The sequence below is a fragment of the Artemia sp. Qi Xiang Cuo genome, chromosome 16 (assembly GCF_049724085.1).
Source record: "Artemia sp. Qi Xiang Cuo chromosome 16, ASM4972408v1, whole genome shotgun sequence".
Classification (NCBI taxonomy): Eukaryota; Metazoa; Arthropoda; class Branchiopoda; order Anostraca; family Artemiidae; genus Artemia; species Artemia sp. Qi Xiang Cuo.
Window position 1 is genome coordinate 22948775 of NC_142809.1, and position 25838 is coordinate 22974612.

Here is a 25838-nt window from a genome sequence, read left to right on the forward strand (position 1 = left end):
ATAAGATAGTGCGTATTTAAAATAACCTAGGCTTCGGTTTTCCTCTGTCTAGAGGTGAATGAGGCAGCAATGGTAGACCTCCAATCAGTAGATCCTGTGCCAGGGACGAGAGCTGATTCAGTATATTTTGAAGACTCTTTCTAGGAATTGACCTGGTGTGCTGTACTATCTTCCCTTTTTGCTGCACAGTGTGTCATTCCTGTCTTTCTTAAATTTTTGCATCTCAGTCGTAGTTTTTTCGACTTGAGTAGCCTTGAAGATGCATATGATACTTGCTTGGTTGTGTTTATAATATAGAGCTGTTTACTTACTTCTGGGAAAAACACGGGAAGCGTCTGATGATTTGCCCCCAACTGTGCATTGTACTCCCGGCCGAAGACAGAGAGTCAGGAGATCGGTACCTGCGCTACGAAGATCATTGTTCTGCTTGCAAAAATATGTGTTTACTTAGTCGAAGCTGTTGTGAAGGTTGGCGTTACTCATAGAGAAAACTCTACTGCTTATGCGATTTGAACAGTTTACACGAAATTATGGGTGAAAATTTGGTATTGGTATCATGACTTGTACTGATTTTTACATTTTTTCCTTTTTTTTCTTTTTTTTACTTCAAGCAACGGGTGTTCAGCGAATTTACATTCATCAATAAATAAAAAAAAAAAATTATTGCCTGTATCATTAGTATACACCCTAGTAGGTTTCTCTTGAGGTTCTTGAAAATTCTTCCATAATGTGTAAGTCGCGTTTTTTCTAATAGGCTTTAAGAATGACCTGGTAGGGCTTAGCCATGTGTATAGCAAACGGAAGCTTTTTTTCTCTAATTATAGGTGTATGCACGGTTACTGGAAGCTCTACAGTTACTTGACTAATTGGGAAAAAGACCAGTAAGACCATTGTAAGTCACAAAACTAATAACAAATTTTCACCATTGCACACACAAAAAACTCATTATAAAAACACCTTACAAAATCTTATAGTTCGATGTGGCAACTTGGCTATTAGATACGTTTTGATAAAATGGGTGACATTATTTCATGACCCGAAAGGAAAATTGCCCTACTGCTCGGAAATATATTCCGAGGACGCGATTAAAGATTGTATTAACTTGTATTAATTTTTGTATTAATTTTTCTTCTTCTTCGGTTGATACACAAGAGAGGATAGTTTCGCTCGTAGGATAATTTTGCCCTGACGCATCGATTAGGATAGAACTGAATTTTATGTGGCTAAGTAATAGAAAAACTCCAAATTTTGGTTTCTTTCGAAATAGGATATATTCATTCTCATGTCGAGGTTTCCCGAGTGTTTGTTTTGGAAGTTCGTATCTTAATTTTAGTGCATTTACAACTTTTGTTATCCGTAGTTTATTTTTATTATTATTATTGATTTAGATGAGTGGAAGCACTTTACGTAGCTAAATGTAAACATTTAAAAAGTACCAGATTTTCAAGGGTTAAAAAGTTGACTCTGATGGTGTCCGTCGTAATAATTCATGGACCGACGCATTTCTGTCGAGAAGGATTGTTAACGAGACATATATTGTCCTGTGTGATCTGTTTTATATATCTCATTATCAAGCTAAGTTAAATACTGATCCACAAGAATAAAAAGTGGTTGTTCAAAATCCGTGAGCCATTTATATGAATTCTTTAAAATCTTGTTTCAAAAGTAGGTTTGGTGGTAATCTCACCATTAGTAGACATCTCGTTATTTTTTGGCAATGAGGTATTATATTTCCACCGTTTTGTCCTGATAGTCCGTTCCCCAAAGCTTTGAGAAGTAATTTTGAATCATGTCATGAAAGTTTTTTTATTTTTTGAAATAAAATAAGATTTTTTTGTCTACAGTTTAACAAGACTCCTACATATAAATTTTGGAACTAGTAAAGGACCGTAAACTAGACAATGGGTTCCATAAAGAAAGCTTACGATGCTTAACCCTCTTCTGGAGAGATTGAAAAATGACTTTTGTGCAAGTTTTATATTTATTTTGATATTTTGTTTATTTATTATAACAAAACACGTTTAGCTTTGGGCTTGTCGCTACAAAAACATATTAACACTTAAGTAGTAAGACCTATCCGATCTCAACATTGTAGGAAAATAATGATTCAATATTTGGAGTCGGGTGCCGTAAAAAGTTTCCAAAGTGAGTCGATATGTTGTCCAAGTGATGACGAAAGACAAGACTGCAAAAACAAGAGCAAACGTTATTGCAAAAACAAGAGCAAACGAATTTTTTCATTAAAATGAATCCACTGGGTATTTCATTAAAAAAACGTGGATTTTCGAAAACACTTTTTTGGTATTTTCATCGAAAGTGACATTTTTGGTATTTTCTAAAAAAAAAAAAAGAATGAAAAAGTCAACAAAATTGCCTTCCCCTGTAGATTTAAAATGAATTTATTTTCGCCCCTCTCCCCTACATTTTCGTGAATTGACGCCTCTTAACAATACAAGTTAGAGGTTTTTTCCTTTCCCTATGCAATATTCTCTGCAACTAAAAGGGTTTGTTTTGCTTACGTTTCATGAGGTTTATTAATATATCTGTGAAATATTGAACTTTTAAATCAGGAGAAATAAATCTATCAGTTCCTCAGTGTACGTAGCATTACTTCTATGGACAAAAGAACTTTACGGGTTACTGACCCATTTTATGCATCTTTTCTTTTTGCAAAGTGTGAAACTTCTGTAAAAAAAAAAAAAAAAAAAAAAAAATTTGGAAGCGCTTTGAAAAATTTATTTGTAGAAAGATGAGCTTGTACTTAGAGAAAGGAAAGAAACTGAAAAAGGAACGGCACCCGAAGGATTTTTGGACATGCGCAGTAGCCTAATGGACGCAATTAGACAAGCCGGAGGAGCTGGGAAAGCAAAACTGAAATCTGTTGTTAAAACAACTTCTGAGGTAAGAGCCACGCTGCCAAATTTTTTGTCCTGTGTTTTGGTAAAACAAACAGCAAAATAAAACACTTTTTGTCTCACTATTAGTCGGACTATTTGTCTTGGCTTTTTTCCTACAATTAGCCATGTCTTGATACCTACTGCAAAATACTTGATTTTCAATTCAAAGATCGCATGTGTAGATCACAAGATCACATGTGTAGAGAAGGTAATGTGTGAGTCGTGGTGACACGGTGGTAGAGTGGGTACCGGGCGATAGCTGTATTTGCGCTATTATTATTCTCAATATGCTGAATCGAGTCACTGTATAATTTTCAGTACCTTTCGAACTGCAACTGTTACAGGGTTGAGACATTCCTCCCAACGAAGTTAAACCAGTTCAGTGGGTTCTATGAATAGGGAGAAGTCTAGTTCCAGAAACAGAGACAGCTCCCGCTTCACAACCTTTCTCTAGCAATTTTGGGATAGTTGTTTACGGAGCTCTTCTCTGTTCGTGAGATTCCCCCCCCCCCCGGCCCCTTAGATCACCCAATCTATCACCTTGTTATTTTTCTTTCTTTAGAGACGTTTTCAAATGTATGTCCCACTCATGAGTATGCTAACATCGGATCAGAATACTGCAAGCAATGTAACGAGGCAGTCAGCGACTGCCATTTCTTAAGAGATTACAGAATGAGTAATGGAAAACTTACGGAAAATTCTGCATCAATGTTTCAATAATTTTGGGTGGCCTTTTTCTTTAAAACCAAGAAATTTAGAATAGCCTAGAATTTGTCATTCACTTAGAAAAAAACAACTTCTCTGTATTTTTTGTTGTCTGTTTCTTAACCCCCTTTTGACGTACTGTTGGTCTTTTTGAGTGACGTTAATGAAGCTTGAAATCATTACTTAACAAATCTAATTTCCTAAAAATTTCGAATTTCTAAAAGTTTTTTTTATACGATTTTTTATTTCTTCTCATTTCTGTATTCAAAAAAGTTATGAGCTATACCCTCTTCCCCTCTCGCTTCATAATCTTCTGTAAATGATCTTTGCTAGGAAATATCGACATTTTTAACTACAGTTTGAAAAAAGTGAGAGGTTTTTCTTTTATTTCTAGAGAGGTTTTGGAATTAACGTCCCATTTGAACTACTTAATAAAGTTGTATTATCATTTGGGTATGGATTAATGCTTGTTTTAGACCCTTACCTTTTTTTGAGTTTATTTCTGTTTTAAGTTTTGTTCTTTGGCCTTCGAAGGCAACAACTTTATAATGTTTCTTGTAATTCGTCCGATGATAATACAACTTGTCCGTTGAAAGGTAATATAAAAGTATTTTGGGTTTAAACAAGAGTTCAGTTCTTGAAAGGTCGGTTATTTGACAATTTAAATTCGTAAGTTTATGCGGAGGAAGATGAATTGAAAAAAAAGAGGCATTATTTTTTCCTCTCCCTACTCAGAGTAAATAAATTCAGGTCTGAGTCCTGGATTTTTAGGTGAAGTAGGGGGGCTGATTTTTTGTTGGGAGGGGAGCGGGGCAGTTTAAGGAAAATGGGTTTTTAAGCTGTTGTATAGCCAAGAGTATGTATCTATTTATGATTTATTGCATGCCTTTGCGTGTTTTAAGACCATGCCCTTGGTGACTTCAGGCTCATGATTTAGGTGTGTCGGCCGATTAGATCAAGGGTTTATTAGCCTGAAAGAAATATGGTAACTCTTCAATTGACGTCCTGCCGTCTTTGAAGCTAAAAACAGATCAAAGATAGTAAATACTTGTGCATTGTTATTAGTTTTTCTCGAAGTAAACTGTTATTTCTAGGGGTCTACTCAAGAAATTGTCCGAGGTGAGAAATCGAAGTCTGCTGTTAAACCTGGTGGTGATTTAATGTCAGACCTCATGGCGAAGCTATCTACAAGACGAAAGGTTTATGTCTTTTTTTATCTTTGTTCCGTTTTAATTTTTTTTTTTTAGCTTAATTTATAGTTTGAATAGCAGCTGCTTGTTCTCTCTCCTCTTCTTGCATTATTTTATTTTCAAAGAAATATTTAAGCTATGTGTTTTAGCCCGAAATTGTCTATCAATAGTTTTCTGGGTTCTCATAATAGTATTGTTAATATATTTCATTTTCGGAATTCTACTTCGGTCGATTTTTAGCCAAAAAAAAAAATCGAAGATCAAATTCCCACTTCTATCTCTCTCTCAAAACCTCTATTTAATTTCTTTATTGCTGAATTGCGATGAATGCTTAAACATTTTCGTAAAATTTTCTTTTTTACTGTGAGAAAAAGTTTTGGTATCCCCGAATCAGAATTTACAGAATTCGTCCCTATCACGCTCACTTTCATAACCTCCAATGGCTATCAAATAACCCCCTTTATTATGTACAACTTTCTCTTTTGTTCTTCTTTTGTTAGTTTTACTAATATTGTTGTTTTAGGGCATATCAGGTCCTCCTGTGACCAACCTCTTAACACCTGCACAACCATCTGCTCCTAGTGGTATATTTGAAACGATATCTTCCCTAATTTCTCAACCAGAAGAGGATTCTCAGCCTGATGAAGAGGAAGATGCGTGGAATGACAATTAAACTCTTTTCCTTGTTCTTTGTGCATTCTTGAAATTGTCATTGGAAATTTGTATCTTTTAGAAAAGTTGTTGCAACAACAATTGAACATTAATCATTATAATAATGATCAGAAATTCAGTGTACAAAAGAAAAAATAGCTAAAAACGTCACCCTGTATTAGGACGTCTTCTGTGGCCAGAATAGTAGTTCTCTTTCACTGTTTTTTTTTCCTACATCACCTAAACCGTCAACCTAAAAACGTCACCTTATATTGGGATGCCTTTTTGTATATATTTCTGTGTCATGAAGATTAGTTCACTTTCACTGGTTTCTTCCGATGTCACCTAAAACGTCACACTAAAAACGTCACCTTATATTTGGACGTATTTCTGTGTCAAGAATAATAGTTCACTTTTGCCGGTTTCTTCTGTTTCTATTGCATCCTTATTACTCCAAGGAAGAACAATGCTTGAGGTAGATTCGACTTCAGGGACCGGTCTAATTATGGTTTAATTTAATTTCCTTGGCCTAAAATTCTCGATTTTTTTTTTTGTGTGTGTGTCACAAGGTCGAACTTCAATAAGTAGACCTAACGGTCGTAATATCCGATTCTTCTACATTATTCTTGATGGAAAGTTATTTTTAAAGGCCTTATTTTACTTGGTCTGATTAGGCATAAAAGAAAGCTCTTAGGTTTTAGTTTTCAACAATGTGTCTAGAGCTGCACATGCTTTCTGTTTTCCTTTATTAGAAAAAACAGCTTTAACTGGAATGATTTAAAATTGATTATAACAGTTGCTAAAGCTAAATAACATTGAATAATTAATATTTAAATATTTTATATTATCTACATAACAAATTTTGTAACTATGAAGAGTAAGCAAGTTTTCTTATATAAGACTAAATAAAAATATCGCTGGGTCAAGGAAATCTCTACCCTAATACGAAAAGAAATCTTTAGATGTAGGGATGTACCCCCCTCCCCCCAGGAAAAAAAGTTTTTGATCAGTTTGAATATCCCTAAATTCATGGGCCAGGGAAATCCTAATGTGAAGAACTTTTTTGGTTGCACAGACCCCAAGAAAAGGGACTCAAAACGGACCGAGTTTTCCGTTTGCCTGAACCTTGTATCCTTAATTCTTTGTAGCGAGGAAACCACAATTCACAAAAAAGATGACAAAATATTGGTTAGCCCCAAATTTCCTAGAATTAACTTTTGATAAAACTGTCAATTTAACAACGAATATATTTAAATTAATTAGAAAACTTAAAAAAAATCCAAAATAAAGAGCAACGTTAAAGCATAAAAAGAAGCAAAAATATGCTGAATCCAACTTAAAACAAACAGAACCTACTTTTAACGAATAAGTGAAACATGGAACGAACAGAAATTAATATGAATAATCAAATCAATATTAAAACGAAAAAATACAAAAAAAATAGAAGTTACCCCAAGCAAGAGTGGGTTAACACCCCCTTAGAGCCTTTAAAAGCTAGAATGTCAGATGCCTCCTTCTGAGAACGGAGTACAAACAGTTCTCTTTTATCATTATAACATTAAAAAATTGAAAATACCAAATAAACAATGGAAAATTGAAAATACCAAATCCGTTATAAACTGTTATTCACGAATCAATTTTCTGTATGCTAAAATCAACTAGAATCAAAACGAAAGGTTTTGACAAAATGAAATATTCTTTTAAAATCGTAAATTAAATACTACTACTACTACTAGTAACAACTCACCGCAGCACCAAGCCACCTGAGGCCAACACAGCTACGCAAGCTCCTCCTCCGTACCGATCTAATTAAAAGCCTTCCTCGTTACACCCTTACAAGAAGTACCCATTTCATTTAAATATTTCTTTATGAAATCCTCCCATCGCAACCGCAGACGACCTGCTTTCCGTTTAGCCATAGGTGGTTGGCCGAAAAGTACAATCTTCGACAATCTGTCATCCTTCATCGGCAGAATGTGCCAAATCTGATGAAGCATGAAGGAGCTCCCACTTTCTTTTTGAATAAAAATCTAGCGTTCACTATAATGATTTCGAAATATAATTTTACTGACTTTTTCGTCATCCTGGAAAATACGAATTTGAAAACTATAAGTAACATCGCGGTTACAGTTCCGAAAGAGAGTTTTTTCAGAAGTCTACTCTTTATCTGAAGAACTTGTGGATCTTACTGAAGCAGACAGAATTGAAGACTGAAGCAGTGTTTTTACTTTTATAACTTTAATAAATCAAATAATTTTAACATTTTGATTACTAAATATCAGTATATGTTTTTTAAACTGACAATGCACATACATTTGTATTTTTTCAGTAAAGTGAAAATTTTGTTCTGGCCTTGGGAAGGCATAGGGGTTTCTCGCCCAACTTATCTTAATTTCTGCTCGTTTTGAGTTTGACTCGGTTATTTATTGTAATTTCTGTTCGTTTTGGGTTTCATTTATTTATCGATGCTGATTGTGGTAGTTTAGAGCTTGGTAGATTATTTTATTTTGTTTTTGCTCATTTTTTATTTAATGGAGTTTTTTACTTTTCTATGAAAAACTTATTTTGTGGAAAAAGTTTTTTTAATTAATTTCTGTTCGTTTTATATTGACATAGTCTTTTCGCGGAAAAAGAAAATAACACTTTAAATCTTTTCGTTTTTTAAACTTTATAGTTTGGCCTGCTATTTGTATGCTGGAGAAAAATTTTCAGCAATGTTTAACAACATACACCATTTTAAAAATCTGGACACAAATAGTACTGTTTAACAGAGTTTCATACCTCCTCTAGTTGACCTGAAATGGAAAACTTGATACCATTTGCAAAAAAATCTGTTTACTTTCTTTGATAGCTTGGATACACTTACACTATTTTGATTTGGTTAAATTTTAAGAGCAGAAGTAGCCTTGAAAGTTTGAACATAATACCCTCAGTTGTTCTTGGGATACTGCTGAGATGCCGTACTGGGAATTAGCATTATCACAATGAATTTTGATTTAATCTTAAGGCAACATTTAGTTTTTAAACATAATGGGCCAATGGGAGGGTGGGAATGGAAGGGGGATTAGTTGCCTTCCAATCACTTTCTACTATTAAAAGGGCATCAAACCTTTTTATTTTCAATTGAAGGAGTCCCTTTCGAAGTTCCCACGACAACTCCTTCGATACGAAGTGCCCTGGTCTAAACAAAAACAAAAACAAAAAAATATTACTAATCACTTTCGACTGTTAAAAAGGGCACCAGCCTTTGAATTTCCAATCGAATTAGCCTTTTTTGAAGTTTCTACGACAACGCCTTCTGTAAAAACATTATATGCGCCCAGAGCATAGATTAAAACCCTTGCCCTGAGAGTTGTGGGGGAGTATCCTTCTCAAAAACATATTTTCTATCTGGAAATCAACTAGCCTACGCTAAACAAAATGGCTATCTAAAAATTTTGATTGGATGTGTTTGGGTGAATGATGGACGCGGGAGAGGGCTAGTTGCCCTCCAATCAGTTTTGACTATCAAAAAGGGCACTAGCCCTTTGAATTTCCAATCAGATGAGCGACTTTTGAAGTTTCTATGACAACACCTTCTATAAAAACCTTATATACCCCAGAACATAACTTAAAACCCTTGCTCTGAGGGTTGTTGGGGAGTGTCCTCCTCAAAAATATATTTTCTATATGAAAATCAAGTCCGCTGAACAAATTGGCTATATAAAATTTTTGTTTGGATGTGTTTGGGGGAATGATGGGCATGGGGGAGGGGCCAGTTCCCCTCCAATCACTTTCGACCATTAAGAAAGGAACTAGCCCTTTGAATTTCCAATCGAATGAGCCTGTTTTGAAGTTTCTACGACAACGTCTTCTTATAAATCCTATATGCCCCCAGTGCATAACTTAAAACCCTTGCCCTAAGGGTTGTGGGGGAGTGTCCTCTGGGGGAGTGTCCTCCTAAAAAACATATTTTCAATCTGGGAATCAACTAGCCTACGCAGAACAAAATGGCTATCTCAAAATTCTTATTTAATGTGTTTTGGGGAACGATGGGCACGTGGGCTTAGTTGCCCTCCAATCACTTTCGACTATTAAAAAGGGCACTAGTCCTTTGAATATCCAATCGAATGAGCCTGTTTTGAAGTTTCTAAGAAAACGCCTTCTATAAAAACCTTATATGCCCCTAGGGCATAACTTAAAACCTTTTTCCTGAGGGTTGCGGGGGAGTGTCCTCCTCAAAAACATATTTTCTTGAAATCAACTACGCTGAACAAAATGGCTATCTCAAAATTTTGATTGGATGTGTTTGGGTGACTGATGGGCGTGGGGGGCTAGTTGCCCTCCAATCACTTTCGACTATTAAAAAGGGCGCTATCTCTTTGAATTTCCAATCGAATGAGCCTGTTTTGAAGTTTCTACGGCAACGCCTTCTATAAAAACCTTATACGCCCCCAGGGCGTAACTTAAAATTCTTGCACCGAGGGTTGTGGGGGAGTGTCCTCCTCAAAAAGATATTTTCTATCTGAAAATCAGCTACGCTGACAAAATGCCTTTCTCAACATATTGATTGGATGTGTTTGGGGGTATTATGGGTGTGGGGGGAGGCTAGTTGCCCTCCAATCACTTTTGACTATTAAAAAGGGCACTAGCCCCTTGAATTCCCAATCGAATGAGCCTGTTTTGAAGTTTCTACGACAACGCCTTCTATAAAAAGCCTTATATGCCCCCAGAGCTTAACTTAAAATCCTTGCCCTTGAGGGCTGTGGGGGAGTGTCCTCCTCAAAAACACATTTTATCTTGAAATCAACTACGCTGAACAAGATAGCTATCTCAAAATTTTGATTGGATGTATTTGGGGGACTGATGACCGTGGGGGGGGGGCTAGTTGCCCTCCAATCACTTTCGACTATTAAAAAGGGAACTAGCCCTTTGAATTTCCAATCGAATGAGCCTGTTTTGAAGTTTCTAAGACAACGCCTTCAATAAAAACCTTATATGCCCCAGGGCGTAACTTAAAACCCTTGACCTGATGATTGTGGGGGAGTGTCCTCCCCAAAAACATATTTTGTATCTGGAAATCAACTACGCTGAACAAAATGGCTATCTCACATTTTGGCTTGGATGTGTGGGGGGGAATGATGGGCGCAGGGGGGGAGGCTAGTTGCCCTCCAATCACTTTCGACTATTAAAAAGGGCACTAGCCCTTTGAATTTCCAATCGAATGAGCCTTTCTTGAAGTTTTTACGACAACGCCTTCTATAAAAACCTTATATGCCCCCAGGGCATAACATAAAACCCTTGCCCTGAGGGCTGTGGGGGAGTGTCCTCCTCAAAAACACATTTTCTATCTGGAAATCAACTACGCCGAACAAAATGGCTATCTCAAAATTTCAATTGGATGTGTTTGGGGGAATGATTGGCTTGGGGGGGGGGGGGGGCTAGTTGCCCTCCAATAACTTTTGACTATTAAAAAGGACACTAGAAATCTCGATTTCTAATCGAATGAGCCCCTTTTGAGGTCTCTAAGATGACCCCTTCTATATGAAGTGCCCTGCTTTAAAGAAAAGAAAATAATAAACTTTACATTGTCAACTTTGATCTTATATACCCTCAGGGCATAACTTAAAACCCTTGCCCTGAGGGTTTTGTTGGAGTGTCCTCCTCAAAAAGATATTTTCTATCTGGAAATCAACTACGCTGAACAAAATGGCTTTCTCAAAATTTTGATTGGATATATTTGGGGAATGACGGGCATCGGGGGGGGGGGGTTAGTTGTCCTCCAATCACTTTTGACTATTCAAAAGGACACTAGCCACCCCAATTTTCAATCGAATCAGCCCTTTTTGAAGTTTCTACGACAACTCCTTCGATACGAAGTGCCCAGGTATCGAAAAAAAACCCCAAAAAACAACACATTATTTGATTGGATGTGTTTGGAGGAATGATGGGCGTGGGGGGGGGCTAGTTGCCCTCTAATAACTTTTGACTATTAAAAAGGACACTAGAAATCTCGATTTCTAATCGAATGAGCCCCTTTTGAGGTCTCTAAGATGACCCCTTCTATATGAAGTGCCCTGCTTTAAAGAAAAAAAAATAAAAAACTTTACATTGTCAACATTGATCTTATATACCCTCAGGGCATAACTTAAAACCCTTGCCCTGAGGGTTTTGTTGGAGTGTCCTCCTCAAAAAGATATTTTCTATCTGGAAATCAACTACGCTGAACAAAATGGCTATCTCAAAATTTTGATTGGATATATTTGGGGAATGACGGGCATCGGGGGGGGGGGTTAGTTGTCCTCCAATCACTTTTGACTATTCAAAAGGACACTAGCCACCCCAATTTTCAATCGAATCAGCCCTTTTTGAAGTTTCTACGACAACTCCTTCGATACGAAGTGCCCAGGTATCGAAAAAAAACCCCAAAAAACAACACATTATGCCCACATCGTTCTTTACTTAGGCAGCGCTAGCGCTGCCTATGACTAGTGTGACCGCAGAAAGACTATTTTAGTGGTAGGCCTGATAGTGACTATGATAGTGACATAGAATAGAAATGGCCTCAGTCCACACAGAGTGGATAAGTTAATTTTCATTCACGATAACTATAGCCACATCCCGCAGTTCTAATATACTTCTGAAGTTTGCCTTAAGGAGTTTTTTCGACACACTAATATTCAAAGATAAATGATGAATTCTGTGATACGAAGTTTTGTATTAGAAATTTTCGAAGTTTTGTATACAATAATTTTCGAGGATTAAAAATAATACTAATTTTGATTATTAATCCTGTTAGAAAAACATAGCTCTTAGATATTTCAACTATTCTGCAAGGATTCTGAAATGCCACAGCCATTTCGTTTTTACCAGATTTCTACTTCTCTTGATGAGTAATGAATAAGACCAGCGTCCTGTCAGCGACTTGCAAAGTTTCTACCTCATGAATGGGTAGAATATCTTGTAAATAAAAATTGGATTTGAGGAAGACTAAAATCTATTCTATAAATCTTATACAACAACTTTCTATATAATCCTTATATGCCCCCAGGGCATAACTTACAATCCTTGCACTGAGGGCTCTGAGGGGGTTATCATCCTAAAAGACCTAATTTCCAGAACTTTCAACTACGTTGAACAAAATGGATATCTCAAAATTTTGAATGGATGTGTTAAAAAAGGCACTATTAAAAAAGGCACTAGCCCTTTCAATTTCCAATTGAATGAGCCCTGTTGAACTTTCTATGACAACGCTCTCAATTAAAACTTAATATGCCCCAAGGGCATAACTGACAACCCTTGCCCTGAGGGAATTATCATCCTAAAAGACAACATTTCCAGAACTTTCAACTACGTTGAACAAAAGGGATATCTTAACATTTTAATTCGATGTGTTCGGGGAAATAGTGGGCGTGAGAGGGGCGTTAGTCGCTATCCGATCACTTTCAACTAGTAAAAAAGACACCCGCCCTTTCAATTTCCAAGTGAATGAGCCCTTTTAAAGTTTCTTCGACAATGCTTTAAATAAAAACTTTATATGCTCCCAGGGCCTAACTTACAGCCATTTCACTGAGGGCTGTGGGGGGAGGGGTTGTCAGCTTTGAAGAGATAATTTCCAAAACGCTCAACTATGTTCAATAAACTCGATACCCAAAATTTTTTATTGTATGTGTTCCGAGAAAAGGTGGGCGTCAGAGATCCAATCACTTTTGACTATTAAAAAGGGCACTAGCCCATTGAATTTCAAATCGAATGAGCCCTTTTTCAAGTTTCTACGACAAAGATTTCAATAAAAACTTTATATGCCCCCAAGGCATAACTTATAAACCTTGCCCTGAGGTTTATGGGGGAGTGTCCTCCTGAAAAATATGTTTTCTACCTGGATATCAACTACCCTGAACAAAATGGCTATGTCAAAATTTTGATTGGATGTGTTTGGGGGAATGATGGGCATGGGGGGGGGGCTAGTTGCCCTCCAATCACTTTCGACTATTAAAAAGGGCACTAGCTCTTTGAATTTCCAATCGAATGAGCCTGTTTTGAAGTTTCTACGACAACGCCTTTTATAAAAACCTTATACGCCCCCAGGTCATAACTTAAAACCCTTGCCCTGAGGATTGTGGGGGATTGTCCTCCTCAAAACTGGAAATCAACTACGCTGAACCAAATAGCTATCTCAAAATTTTCATAGGATGTGTTTGGGGGAATGATGGGCGTGTAGGGGGGGGGGGGCTAGTTGCTCTCTAATCACTTTCGACTATTAAAAAGGGTACTAGCTCTTTGAATTTCCAATCGAATGAGCCTGTTTTGAAGTTTCTACGACAACGCCTTCTATAAAAACCAAATATGCCCCCAGGGCATAACTTAAAACCCTTGCCCTGAGGGTTGTGGGGTAGTGTCCTCCTCAAAAACCTATTTTCTATCTGGAAATCAACTACGCTGAACAAAATGGCAATCTCAAAATTTTGATTGGATGTGTTTGGGAGAATGATTTTCGTGGGGGGCTAGTTGCCCTCCAATCACTTTTGAATATTGAAAGGGGTACTAGCCCTTTGAATTTCCAATCGAATGAGCTTGTTTTAAAGTTTCTACGACAACGCCTTCTATAAAAACCTTATATGCCCCCGTGCCCTGAGGGTTGCCCTGAGGGTTGTGGGGGAGTGTCCTCCTCAAAAACATATTTTCTATCTGGAAATCAACAACGCGGAAAAAAATGGCTATCTGAAAATTTTGATTGGAGGTGTTTGGGGAAATGATGGGCGTGGGGGGGGCTAGTTGCCCTCCAATCACTTTTGACTATTGAAAAGGGCACTAGCCCTTTGAATTTCCAATCGAATGAGCCTGTTTTGAAGTTTCTACGACAACACATTCAATAAAAACCTTATATGCCCCCAGGGCATAACTTAAAACCCTTTTCTGAGGGTTTTGGGGGAGTGTCCTCCTCAAAAACATATTTTCAATCTGGAAATCAACTACGCTGAACAAAATAGCTATCTCAAAATTTTCATAGGATGTGTTTGGGGGAATGATGGGCGTGTAGGGGGGGGGGGGGCTAGTTGCTCTCTAATCACTTTCGACTATTAAAAAGGGAACTAGCCCTTTGAATTTCCAATCGAATGAGCCTGTTTTGAAGTTTCTACGACAACGCCTTCTATAAAAACCTAATATGCCCCCAGGGCATAACTTAAAACCCTTGCCCTGAGGGTTGTGTGGGAGTGTCCTCCTCAAAAACATATTTTCTATCTCGAAACCAACTACGCTGAACAAAATGGCAATCTAAAAATTTTGATTGGATATGTGTTGGGGAATGATGGGCGTGGGGGGGGGGCTAGTTGCCCTCCAATCACTTTCGACTATTAAAAAGGATACTAGCCCTTTGAACTTCCAATCGAATGAGCCTGTTTTGAGGTTTCTACGACAACGCTTTCTATAAAAACCTTATATGCCCCCAGGGCATAACTTAAAACCCTTGCCCTGAGGGTTGTGGGGGAGTGTTTTCCTCAAAAACATATTTTCTATCTGGAAATCAACTAGGCTGAACAGAATGGCTGTGTCAAAATTTTGATTGGATGTGTTTGGAGGAATGATGGGCGGGGGGGGGGGGGGCTAGTTGCCCTCCAATTACTTTTGACTATTAAAAAGGGCACTAGCCACTTCAATTTCCAATCGAATGAGCCCTTTTCGAAGTTTCTACGACAACTCCTTCGATACATCCCAAAAATCACTACAAATCTTAAAAAAGTTTGCACAAAAAATAATCTGTATGTAGTATTCACAAATAATTTTAGAATCATAAATTTTCTAAATTCTGGTAAAGATAAAACCCCAGTTACTCGCCAAAGAGGGGTCTATCAAATACCATGCGATTGTGGCAAACATTATGTAGGTAGTACACACCAGAATTTAGAAAAGCGCATACAACAGCATAAAGATAATATAGTCAAAGCTCTAAATTCTAGTATTTCTGTTGTTTCATCTGATTCTGCATTAGGCAGCCATATTTTTGAAAATCCTAGGCACAATATACTTTTTGATGAATCCGCCCTTATTAGCAATGACCTAGGCATAAAGCAGGAAGTCCGAGAATCATTTGAAATCAGACTTAAGATTAATAATAGTATTTCCTTAAATAGGGACTTGGGGGAATAAACACTAAATGCTCTATACACAAATTTAATTAAAAATGATCTTACAAAATATTTTAAAAAACCGATAGACATTAACACAGAACCGGTCACAAAAAGATCTTTGAGGCTAGCTGCCAAAAAAGCTGGATTAGCAATAAGAACGTGTTTGTGAATTATTTTTCTTTCATCTCATTGAATCGCCTTGTTTTACCTTACTTTTTCGTTTTTTAAGTAAGTACCGTTTTGGAATTAAAAAAAGACGTGCAAAGATATCGCAATAATTTTATTTTTACATGAAAGCCTGTACCTTAATCTACTTTTCCACATAATTTCTGTGAATGTTGATGCACTTGTCATAACGTGGCACCAGGTTTTGAATCCCCCTGACTTGTTAACCACTGTATCACAGCTGTTTTGACTTCGTTATCGTCTTGAAGACGCTGACCACCCAGGTGTTTCTTCAAGTGCAGGAACAAATGGTAGTCGCTGGGCGCCAGATCAGGGCTGTATGGAGGATGATTTAGAGCTTTTCATTTAAAAGATTTGATGAGATCTTTGGTCAGATTAGCCACATGTGGATAGGCATTGTCATGCAGCAAAATGATGCACTTACTCAACTTGCCACGTCTTTTGTTCTGGATTGCACGACGCAGATTGTTCAATGTCTCACAATAAGACGCTGCATTGATTGTCTTATTACGAGGCAGAAACTCCACTAGCAATACTCCTTTTTTGTCCCAAAAAACTGTGCACATGATTTTCCGGGCAGAAATGGTTTGCTTAAATTTCAGTATTTTGGGTGATGATGAATGTCGCCAATTCATGGATTGTTGTTTTGATTCTGGTGTGACGTAGGCCCCCCATGTTTCGTCACCAGTAACAATTTGGTCTAAAAAATCTTCACCTTCATTGTGGTACTGCTCAAGGAAAGTTAATGCCCTGCCTAAATGATGGGTTTTGTGAAAATCCGTCAACATTATTGGAACCAAACGTGAACCTAATTTCCGGTAATTCAAGTTCTCAGTCACCATGCAATACAAAACACAACGAGAATATTGAAGAAACCAGTTGCACATTGATGAAATTGCAAAGCGTCTGTTTTCTCTCACCTTTTCTTCCACTTTCTGCACCAAATCTTCATTAAAGACCGAAGGACGCCCACTCCGTTCTTCATCATGCACATTTTTGCGGCCATCTTTAAATGCTCTCACCAATTTCTTACCATTCCATCACTCATAATGTTTTGTCCGTAAACTTCACAGATCTCACGATGAATATCGATCAGTTTTACGGCTTTAGCACTAAGAAATCGTATAACCGCCCGTACTTCACAATCGGCGGGACTCACGATTGTCGGAGGCATCTTAAAAACTCAGTAAAAAACGTATACAATTAAGAATCAGACTGTAATGGCGTCAGTGCGTAGACAAGAGATGTAGGTAACCAGCGCGCAAGCGCAGAATAACAACCTTAGTGCTGTGGCGGCGTAATCGCAAAACGGTACTTACTTAAAAAACATGCCTCGTATATATACATATATATATATATATATATATATATATATATATATATATATATATATATATATATATATATATATATATATATATATATATATATATATATATATACATATATATATAATTAATTAATTAATTTAAGTTATGTATAACCCACAAATAAACATTAGAAGTGATACTGGGGATTAAATACAAGAGAAAAAAAATAATAACATCAATACGAAAAAAAAAAATCAATTTAACCCATATCACGATGAAAAAAGCAAACTAGGGGGTCGGTGAAAGAAACAACATTACAAGTATTCGTAATCATATTAGCAGCCAGACTGACCAGTCACGCGCAAGCATCAATGAACCCATAATTGGATACAATATTTCTATTTCTGAAACGGCCGGGTAAATACATCAGATATTTACAGTATCTAAAGTAACCCTTTCTAAGTCTTCGTAAATATTTTTTCTCAGCAGGAGGTGGAATCCAGGTAGGGAATTTAATCCTGGAGAGCAAAAACTATTATAAAGGTGAGCTAGACCCTTACGGTTATAACGCCCTCTATTTGGAGGTATCTTACCATACGGCACACATTTTTTAAGGCATTAGTAACCAACTCGGAGCAAGTTTCAGAAATAGAGGGGCAAAACGATATACCAAGTTACTTAATATTATCCAAAGAAGATAATGAAATCGAACAAAGGTTTAGTGGAGATACAGAAGTTCTACAATTAAAACACATAAACTCATACTTTCCCATATTAACCGATAGGCCAATATGACTAAGTAGAGAAGACAGCTTACGGAATTTCAGAGCCAACCCTCGACAAGGAAAACTAACTAAAAGGACAACGTCGGCATATGCAATATAATTTAAACCGGTATCACGAAAAAACACAGTAGGAGATAGATGTTTTAAACAAGTAGTGAAGACACATTTAAATATATAAGGTGATAAAACACCACCCTGTCTGACGCCTTTCCTAGCAGCTACCGAATCAGAAATATGCGACATCCACTTAATACGCACATAAGAATTATCATACCAATATCGCAATACAGAAATAACTGAGTAATTAACTCTTGAACAGGCAAGGGATTACAAGGCCTGGGCATGAACAACATTGTCAAAGGCCCCGGAAATGTCTACTGTACAGCAATACAATGAACGCTTTTGAGTAAAAGCTTCCTTTAACAACCGGCTGAGCACATGATGTGCTTGGGGGCAGCCAACCCCTTTTCTAAACCCTAATTGAAAAGACGAAAAATCGGACTTAGAAACAATTTCAGGCAAAAGAATGTCCACAAAAATCTTACTCATAAAGCAAGATACAGTAATCGGTCTGTAATTCGAGAATGAACCTGGATCTTTACCTCGTTTAAGTATAGGCGTGACACTACCAGAAAGAAAACTATCAGGAAACAGAGATTGACCTATACAAATCTGAAATAATAACTGCAGGTGTAACAATGGGCAATCATAAGCAAAATTCCTAAAACATAGGCCATCACAATCAGTAGAATCTGATCTTTTATACTTTCTTCAGTGCTCGATATAAATCACTCACACTTACAACAAGAACTCTATGTTGACAAAGAGACACTGGCAGGACCGAACTAAGTAGATTAGAAAAATGTTTCTGAACATACTGGTTGAACACGGAAAATATGTCAATATAATGGTGCACAATTTCATAAGGTTTAATTTAGACTGAGCTGGGAGAGTACACTTATTGCTATTGATAACTCTATTCCAGGTCATTTTACTATTTGGAGCGTCTCACACGTTGAGTCTTGCGTTACGTAAACAAGATTTGTATTCTTTCTTCTTCTTGGTGCAATTTAAGGTCTTTTCTACTGCTGTCTTTTCAAAAATATTTGATTATTGAAGCTTCCTCGATTTCTAACAACGATTTCTGCTAAGCTTCAAACTTGTGGTTTTCTTTTTTAAGGTTTTTGATTTGCTGTAATCCATTCTTAAAATACTTATCTTATTCTAACCACCTTCTCCAGACTCTCACCAAGTAACTTCATTATTGTTTTTTCATCTGCAGAAATTCTAACATTTCTATTACTATAAATGACGCCTTGACTATCAGAATCGAGTCTTCTTGACTCTTCTTCTAAATAATCACTTAGTTTTTACGGACCCTCGACTTTTAGCGTATTAATTTGTCGTATAATCTTGGGTTGTGAGTCTGTCTTATGTACATTTTTATTATTAATTAAAAAAACTTTCCTCAAAATAAGTTTTTAAAGAAAAGTAAAGAACTCCATTAAACAATAAATGAGCAAAAATTCAATTATCAATCAATTTATTCGAATGAAAACATAACACAAACATCAATAACAATAAAGATCCTAGAAGAGAACTTGTTAAGGACCAAAAAAGAAAAAATTAAAGTAACACCGAAAAAAAATATAGAAGAATAAAACATGGGGAGTTAAAGCAAATTGCTTAAAAATTTAAAGATTTAATTATATTATCAAGTTTTGTTACATTTTTGTACAGCTTGCAGAAACTTGTGGCTAGTTCAACACTGGAGGGTATTTTGTTCCATTGAATAATAGATTTGTAAATGGGAGATTGCTGGGCAGCACTAGAAGCGCATTTAGGAATTATAAAGGTTCTATTGGATGAACGGAGACAGTTTGCTTCCGAACTATTAATATTATAATAGGTTAGTAGTTGAGGAGGAAGATTATTGTGGAAAGCAGAGTAAGCAAGCGATAAGTTTAGTTTTTGTATGATTTGATCTAGTGGAGCTATGCCAAAATCTGAGCACAAATCACGGGTTGGATATAGACTGGGAAGCCAAAAAACTGCTTTAATGCCATGGTTTTGGGCAAATTTGAGATTTTTAGTGAAGGACCGGTTTTTATTTCCCCAAACTGATCCGCAATAAGAAAAGTAAGGAAAAATAAAGGAATAACAGAGGGTAGCTAGGATGTCAGGAGGAAGAAAATAATTCACACGGTTAATCATAGCTACTTGTCTCAAAGTTACTGCTGTGATGTAAGAAAAATGATTAGAGAATGACAAGCATGAGTCAATAAATACACCAAGAAACTTGGCAACCTCCACTTGTGGGAGGATGTCGGAAGAATACTTGAGACCAAGAGCACGTTGAATTACGTCTTTGTTGTAGGGGGTTCCGAATAATACTATTTGACTTTTTTGCTATTAATGGTCATGTTATTCGTAAGGCACCACGCCTGGACTCTGCTCAGAAGGACTTGGGACAATGTTGGACAATGTATGTTATATATATATATATATATATATATATATATATATATATATATATATATATATATATATATATATATATATATATATATATATATATATATATATATATATATATATATATATATATATATGTATATATATATATATCATATATATATATATATATATATATATATATATATATATATATATACACAGAGATAAAAATATATATATATATATATATATATATATATAGAGAGATAAAAAAAAATAATAATAACATCAATACGAAAAAAAAAAATTCAATTTAACCCATATCACGATGAAAAAAGCAAACTAGGGGGTCGGTGAAAGAAACAACATTACAAGTATTCGTAATAAGGAGGCGGAATCCAGGTAGGGAATTTAATCCTGGAGAGCAAAAACTATTATAAAGGTGAGCTAGACCCTTACGGTTATAACGCCCTCTATTTGGAGATATCTTACCATAAGGCACACATTTTTTAAGGCATTAGTAACCAACTCGGAGCAAGTTTCAGAAATAGAGGGGCAAAACGATATACCAAGTCACTTAATATTATCCAAAGAAGATAATGAAATCGAACCAAGGTTTAGTGGAAATACAGAAGTTCTACAATTAAAACACATAAACTCACACTTTCCCATATTAACAGATAGGCCTACATGACTAAGTAGAGAAGACAGCTTACGGAATTTCAGAGCCAACCCTCGACAAGGAAAACTAACTAAAAGGACAACGTCAGCATATACAATATAACTTAAACCGGTACCACGAAAAAACACAGTAGGAGATATATGTTTTAAAAAAGTAGTGAAGACACATTTAAATATATAAGGAGATAAAACACCACCCTGTCTAGCGCCTTTCCTAGCAGCTACCGAGTCAGAAATATGCGACATCCACTTAATACGCACATAAGAATTATCATACCAATATCGCAATACAGAAATAACTGAGTAATTAAATCTTGAACAGGCAAGGGATTACAAGGCAAGGCATGAACAACATTGTCAAAGGCCCCGGAAATGTCTACTGTACAGCAATACAATGAACGCTTTTGAGTAAAAGCTTTCTTTAACAACTGGCTGAGCACATGATGTGCTTGGGGGCAGCCAACCCCTTTTCTACACCCTAATTGAAAAGACGAAAAATCGCACTTAGAAACAATTTCAGGCAAAAGAATGTCCACAAAAATCTTACTCATAAAGCAAGATACAGTAATCGGTCTGTAATTCGAGAATGAACCTGGATCTTTACCTCGTTTAAGTATAGGCGTGACACTACCAGAAAGAAAACTATCAGGAAACAGAGACTGAGCTATACAATTCTGAAATAATAACTGCGGGTGTTTCAACAATAATGGGCAATCATAAGCAAAATTCCTAAAACATAGGCCATCACAATCAGTAGAATCTGATCTTTTTACTTTCTTCAGCGCGCGATACAAATTACTCATACTTATCGCAAGAACTCTATGTTGACAGAGACACTGGCAGGACCGAACTAAGTAGATTAGAAAAATATTTCTGAACACACTGGTTAAACACGGAAAATATGTCAATATAATGGTGCACAAATTCATTAGGTTTAATTTAGACTGAGTTGGGAGAGTACACTTACTGCTATTGATAACTCTATCCTAGGTCATTTTACTATTTGGAGCGTCTCACACGTTGAGTCTTGCATTCCGTAAACAAGATTTGTATTCTTTCTTCGTTTTTTGCTTGACTGTAAACACAGCACCGGAAGAAGGTCGATCGCAAGCTTTCCACAGTCGCAACCAAAACTTTGCGCGGTTCTTATATATATATATATATATAATTCTTATATTATTCTTATATTATATTATTCTTATATTATTATATATATATATATTATATATATAAGGTTTATATAGAAAGTTGTTGTATAAGATTTATAGAAAAGATTTTAGTCTTCCTCAAATCCAATTTCAAGATATTCTACCTATTCGTGAGGTAGAAACTTTGCGAGTCGCTGGCTGGACGCTGGTCTTATTCATTACTCATCAAGAGAAGTAGAAATCTGGTAAAAACGAAATGGCTGTGGAATTTCAGAATCCTTGCAGAATAGTTGAAATATCTAAGAGCTATGTTTTTCTAACAGGATTAATAATCAAAATTAGTATTATTTTTATTCCTCGAAAATTATTGTATACAAAACTTCGAAAATTTCGAATACAAAACTTCGTATCACAGAATTCATCATTTATCTTTGAATATTAGGGGGTCGAAAAAAACTCCTTCAGGCAAACTTCAGAAGTATGTTAGAAATGCGGGATGTGGCTATAGTTGTCGTGAATGAAAATTAACTTATCCACTCTGTGTGGACTAAGGCCATTTCTATTCTTTGTATGTCACTTATATGTCATTTATATGTCACTATCATAGTCACTATCAGGCCTACCACTATTTATAGTCTTTTTGCGGTCACACTAGTCATAGGCAGCGCGCTAGTGCTGCCTAAGTAAAGAACAATGTGGGCATAATGTGTTGTTTTTTTTTGTTTATTTTTCTTGATACCCGGGCACTTCGTATCGAAGGAGTTGTCATAGAAACTTCAAAAAGGGCTCATTCGATTGCAAATTGGGGTGGCTGGTGTCCTTTTTAATAGTCAAAAGTGATTGGAGGGCAACTAGCCCCCCCCCCATGCCCGTCATTCCCCAAATATATCCAATCAAAATTTTGAGAAAGCCATTTTGTTCAGCGTAGTTGATTTCCAGATAGAAAATATCTTTTTAAGAAAGACACTCCAACAAAACCCTCAGGGCAAGGGTTTTAAGTATGCCCTGATGGCATATAAGATCAATGTTGACAATGTACTGTTTATTATTTTCTTTTCTTTAAAGCAGGGCACTTCATATAGAAGGGGTCGTCGTAGAGACCTCAAAAGGTGCTCATTCGATTAGAAATCGAGAGTTCTAGCGTCCTTTTTAATAGTCGAAAGTTATTGGAGGGTAACTAGCCCCCCCTCCTGCCAATCATTCCCCCAAACACATCCAATCGAAATTTTGAGGTAGCCATTTTGTTAGGCGTAGTTGATTTCCAGATAGAAAATGTGTTTTTGAGGAGGACACTCCCCCACAACCCTCAGGGCAAGGGTTTTATGTTATGCCCTGGGGGCATATAAGGTTTTTATAGAAGGCGTTGTCGTAAAAACTTCAAGAAAGGCTCATTTCATTGGAAATTCAAAGGGCTAGTGTCCTTTTTAATAGTCGAAAGTGATTAGAGGCCAACTAGCCCCCCCCCCCCCACACCCATCATTCCCCCGAACACATCCAATCAAAATTATGCGATAGGCATTTTGTTCAGCGTAGTTGATATCCAGATAGAAAATATGTTTTTGAGGAGGACACTCCCCCACAACAATCAGGTCAAGGGTTTTAAGTTATGCCCTGGGGGCATATAAGGTTATTATTGAAGGCGTTGTCGTAGAAACTTCAAAACAGGGTCATTCGATTCGAAATTCAATGGGCTAGTGCCCTTTTTAATAGTCGAAAGTGATTGGAGGGCAACTAGCCCCCCCCCACGGTCATCAGTCCCCCAAACACATCCAATCAAAATTTTGAGATAGCTATTTTGTTCAGCGTAGGTGATTTCAAGATAGAAAATGTGTTTTTGAGGAGGTCACTCCCCCACAACCCTCAAGGGCAAGGATTTTAAGTTAAGCCCTGGGGGCATATAAGGCTTTTTATAGAAGGCGTTGTCGTAGAAACTTCAAAACAGGCTCATTCGATTGGGAATTCAAGGGGCTAGTGCCCTTTTTGATAGTCGAAAGTAATTGGAGGGCAACTAGCCTCCCCCCTCACCCATAATTCCCCCAAACACATCCAATCAAAATTTTGAGACAGGCATTTTGTCAGCGTAGCTGATTTCCAGATAGAAAATATCTTTTTGAGGAGGACACTCCCCCACAACACTCGGTGCAAGAATTTTAAGTTACGCCCTGGGGGCGTATAAGGTTTTTATAGAAGGCGTTGCCGTAGAAACTTCAAAACAGGCTCATTCGATATTCATTCATTAAAAAGGGCTAGTGCCCTTTTAAAAGTCGAAAAGGATTGGAGGGCAACTAGCCCCCCCACCCACGCCCCTAATTCCCCCAAACACATACAATCAAAAATGTGAGATAGCCATTTTGTTCAGCGTAATTAATTTCCAGGTAGAAAATTTTGTTTTTGAGGAGGATACTCCCTCGCAACCCTCAGGGCAAAGATTTTAAGTTACGCCCTGAAGGCATATAAGGTTCTTATAGAACGCGTTGTCGTAGAAACTTCAAAACAGGCTCATTCGATTGGAAATTCAAAGGGCTACTGCCCTTTTTAAAAGTCGAAAGTTATTGGAGGGCAACTAAGCCCACACGCCAATCGTTCCCCAAAACACATCAAATAAGAATTTTGAGATAGCCATTTTGTTCTGCGTAGGCTAGTTGATTCCCGGATAGAAAATATGTTTTTTAGGAGGACACTCCCCCACAACCCTCAGGGCAAGGGTTTTAAGTTATGCCCTGGGGGCACATAAGGATTTATAAGAAGACGTTGTCGTAAAAACTTCAAAACCGGCTCATTCGATTGTGAATTCAAATGGCTAGTTCCCTTCTTAATAGTCAAAAGTGATGGGAGGGGAACTAGCTCCTCCCCCATGCCCATCAGTCCCCCAAACACATCCAATCAAAATTTTGATATAGCCATTTTGTTCAGCGTAGTTGATTTTCAGATAGAAAATATATTTTTGAGGAGGACACTCCCCAATAACCCTCAGAGCAAGGGTTTTAACTTATGTTCTGGGGTATATAAGGTTTTTATAGAAGGTGTTGTCATAGAAAATTCAGAAGTGGCTCATCTGATTGGAAATTCAAAGGGCTAGTGCCCTTTTTGATAGTCAAAACTGATTGGAGGGCAACTAGCCCCCCCCCCCATTTCCATCACTCACCCAAACACATCCAATCAAAATTTTTAGATAGCCATTTTGTTTAGCGTAGGCTAGTTTCAAGGGCGGATCCAGGATTTTTTTTCGGGGGGTGGGGGTACCAATTTTTGACTTTTTCGGGGGGGGGGGGGTTTACTAATTTTTGACTCAGTTTTCGACTAATTTTACTGATTTTTACCTAGGTTTTACTAATTTTCGACTTATTTTCGACTCGGTCAAAATTTTTTTTTTTTTTTGGGGGGGGGGTTAAAACCGGGTAACCCCCCCCCCCCCCCGGATACGGCCTTGGCTAGTTTATTTCCAGATAGAAAATATGTTTTTGAGAAGGACACTCCCCCACAACTCTCAGGGCAAGAATTTTAAGTTATGCTCTGGGCGCATTCAATGTTTTTATAGAAGGCGTTGTCGTAGAAACTTCAAAAAAGGCTAATTCGATTGGAAATTCAAAGGCTAGTGTCCTTTTTAACAGTCGAAAGTGATTAGTAATATTTTTTTTTTTTTTTTTTTTTTAGACCAGGGCACTTCGTATCGAAGGAGTTGTCGTGGGAACTTCGAAAGGGGCTCATTCGATTGAAAA

At 36.9% G+C, this 25838-nt stretch overlaps 1 protein-coding gene across 5 annotated transcripts in view; it reads left to right on the top strand.

Annotated features, from left to right (window-relative positions):
• wash (WASH complex subunit washout) overlaps window positions 1-8084 on the top strand; it is a 40664-nt gene extending 32580 nt beyond the window's left edge. For all 5 annotated transcript variants that reach the window (XM_089102028.1, XM_089102029.1, XM_089102026.1 and 2 more), the window contains exons 8-10: window positions 2746-2901; window positions 4697-4801; window positions 5316-8084. In XM_089102028.1, the coding sequence (XP_088958154.1) occupies window positions 2746-2901; window positions 4697-4801; window positions 5316-5465 (411 nt within the window). In that variant the 3' untranslated portion in view covers window positions 5466-8084. The remainder of the gene's footprint in view (window positions 1-2745; window positions 2902-4696; window positions 4802-5315) is intronic.
• The last annotated feature ends 17754 nt before the right edge of the window (window positions 8085-25838 follow it).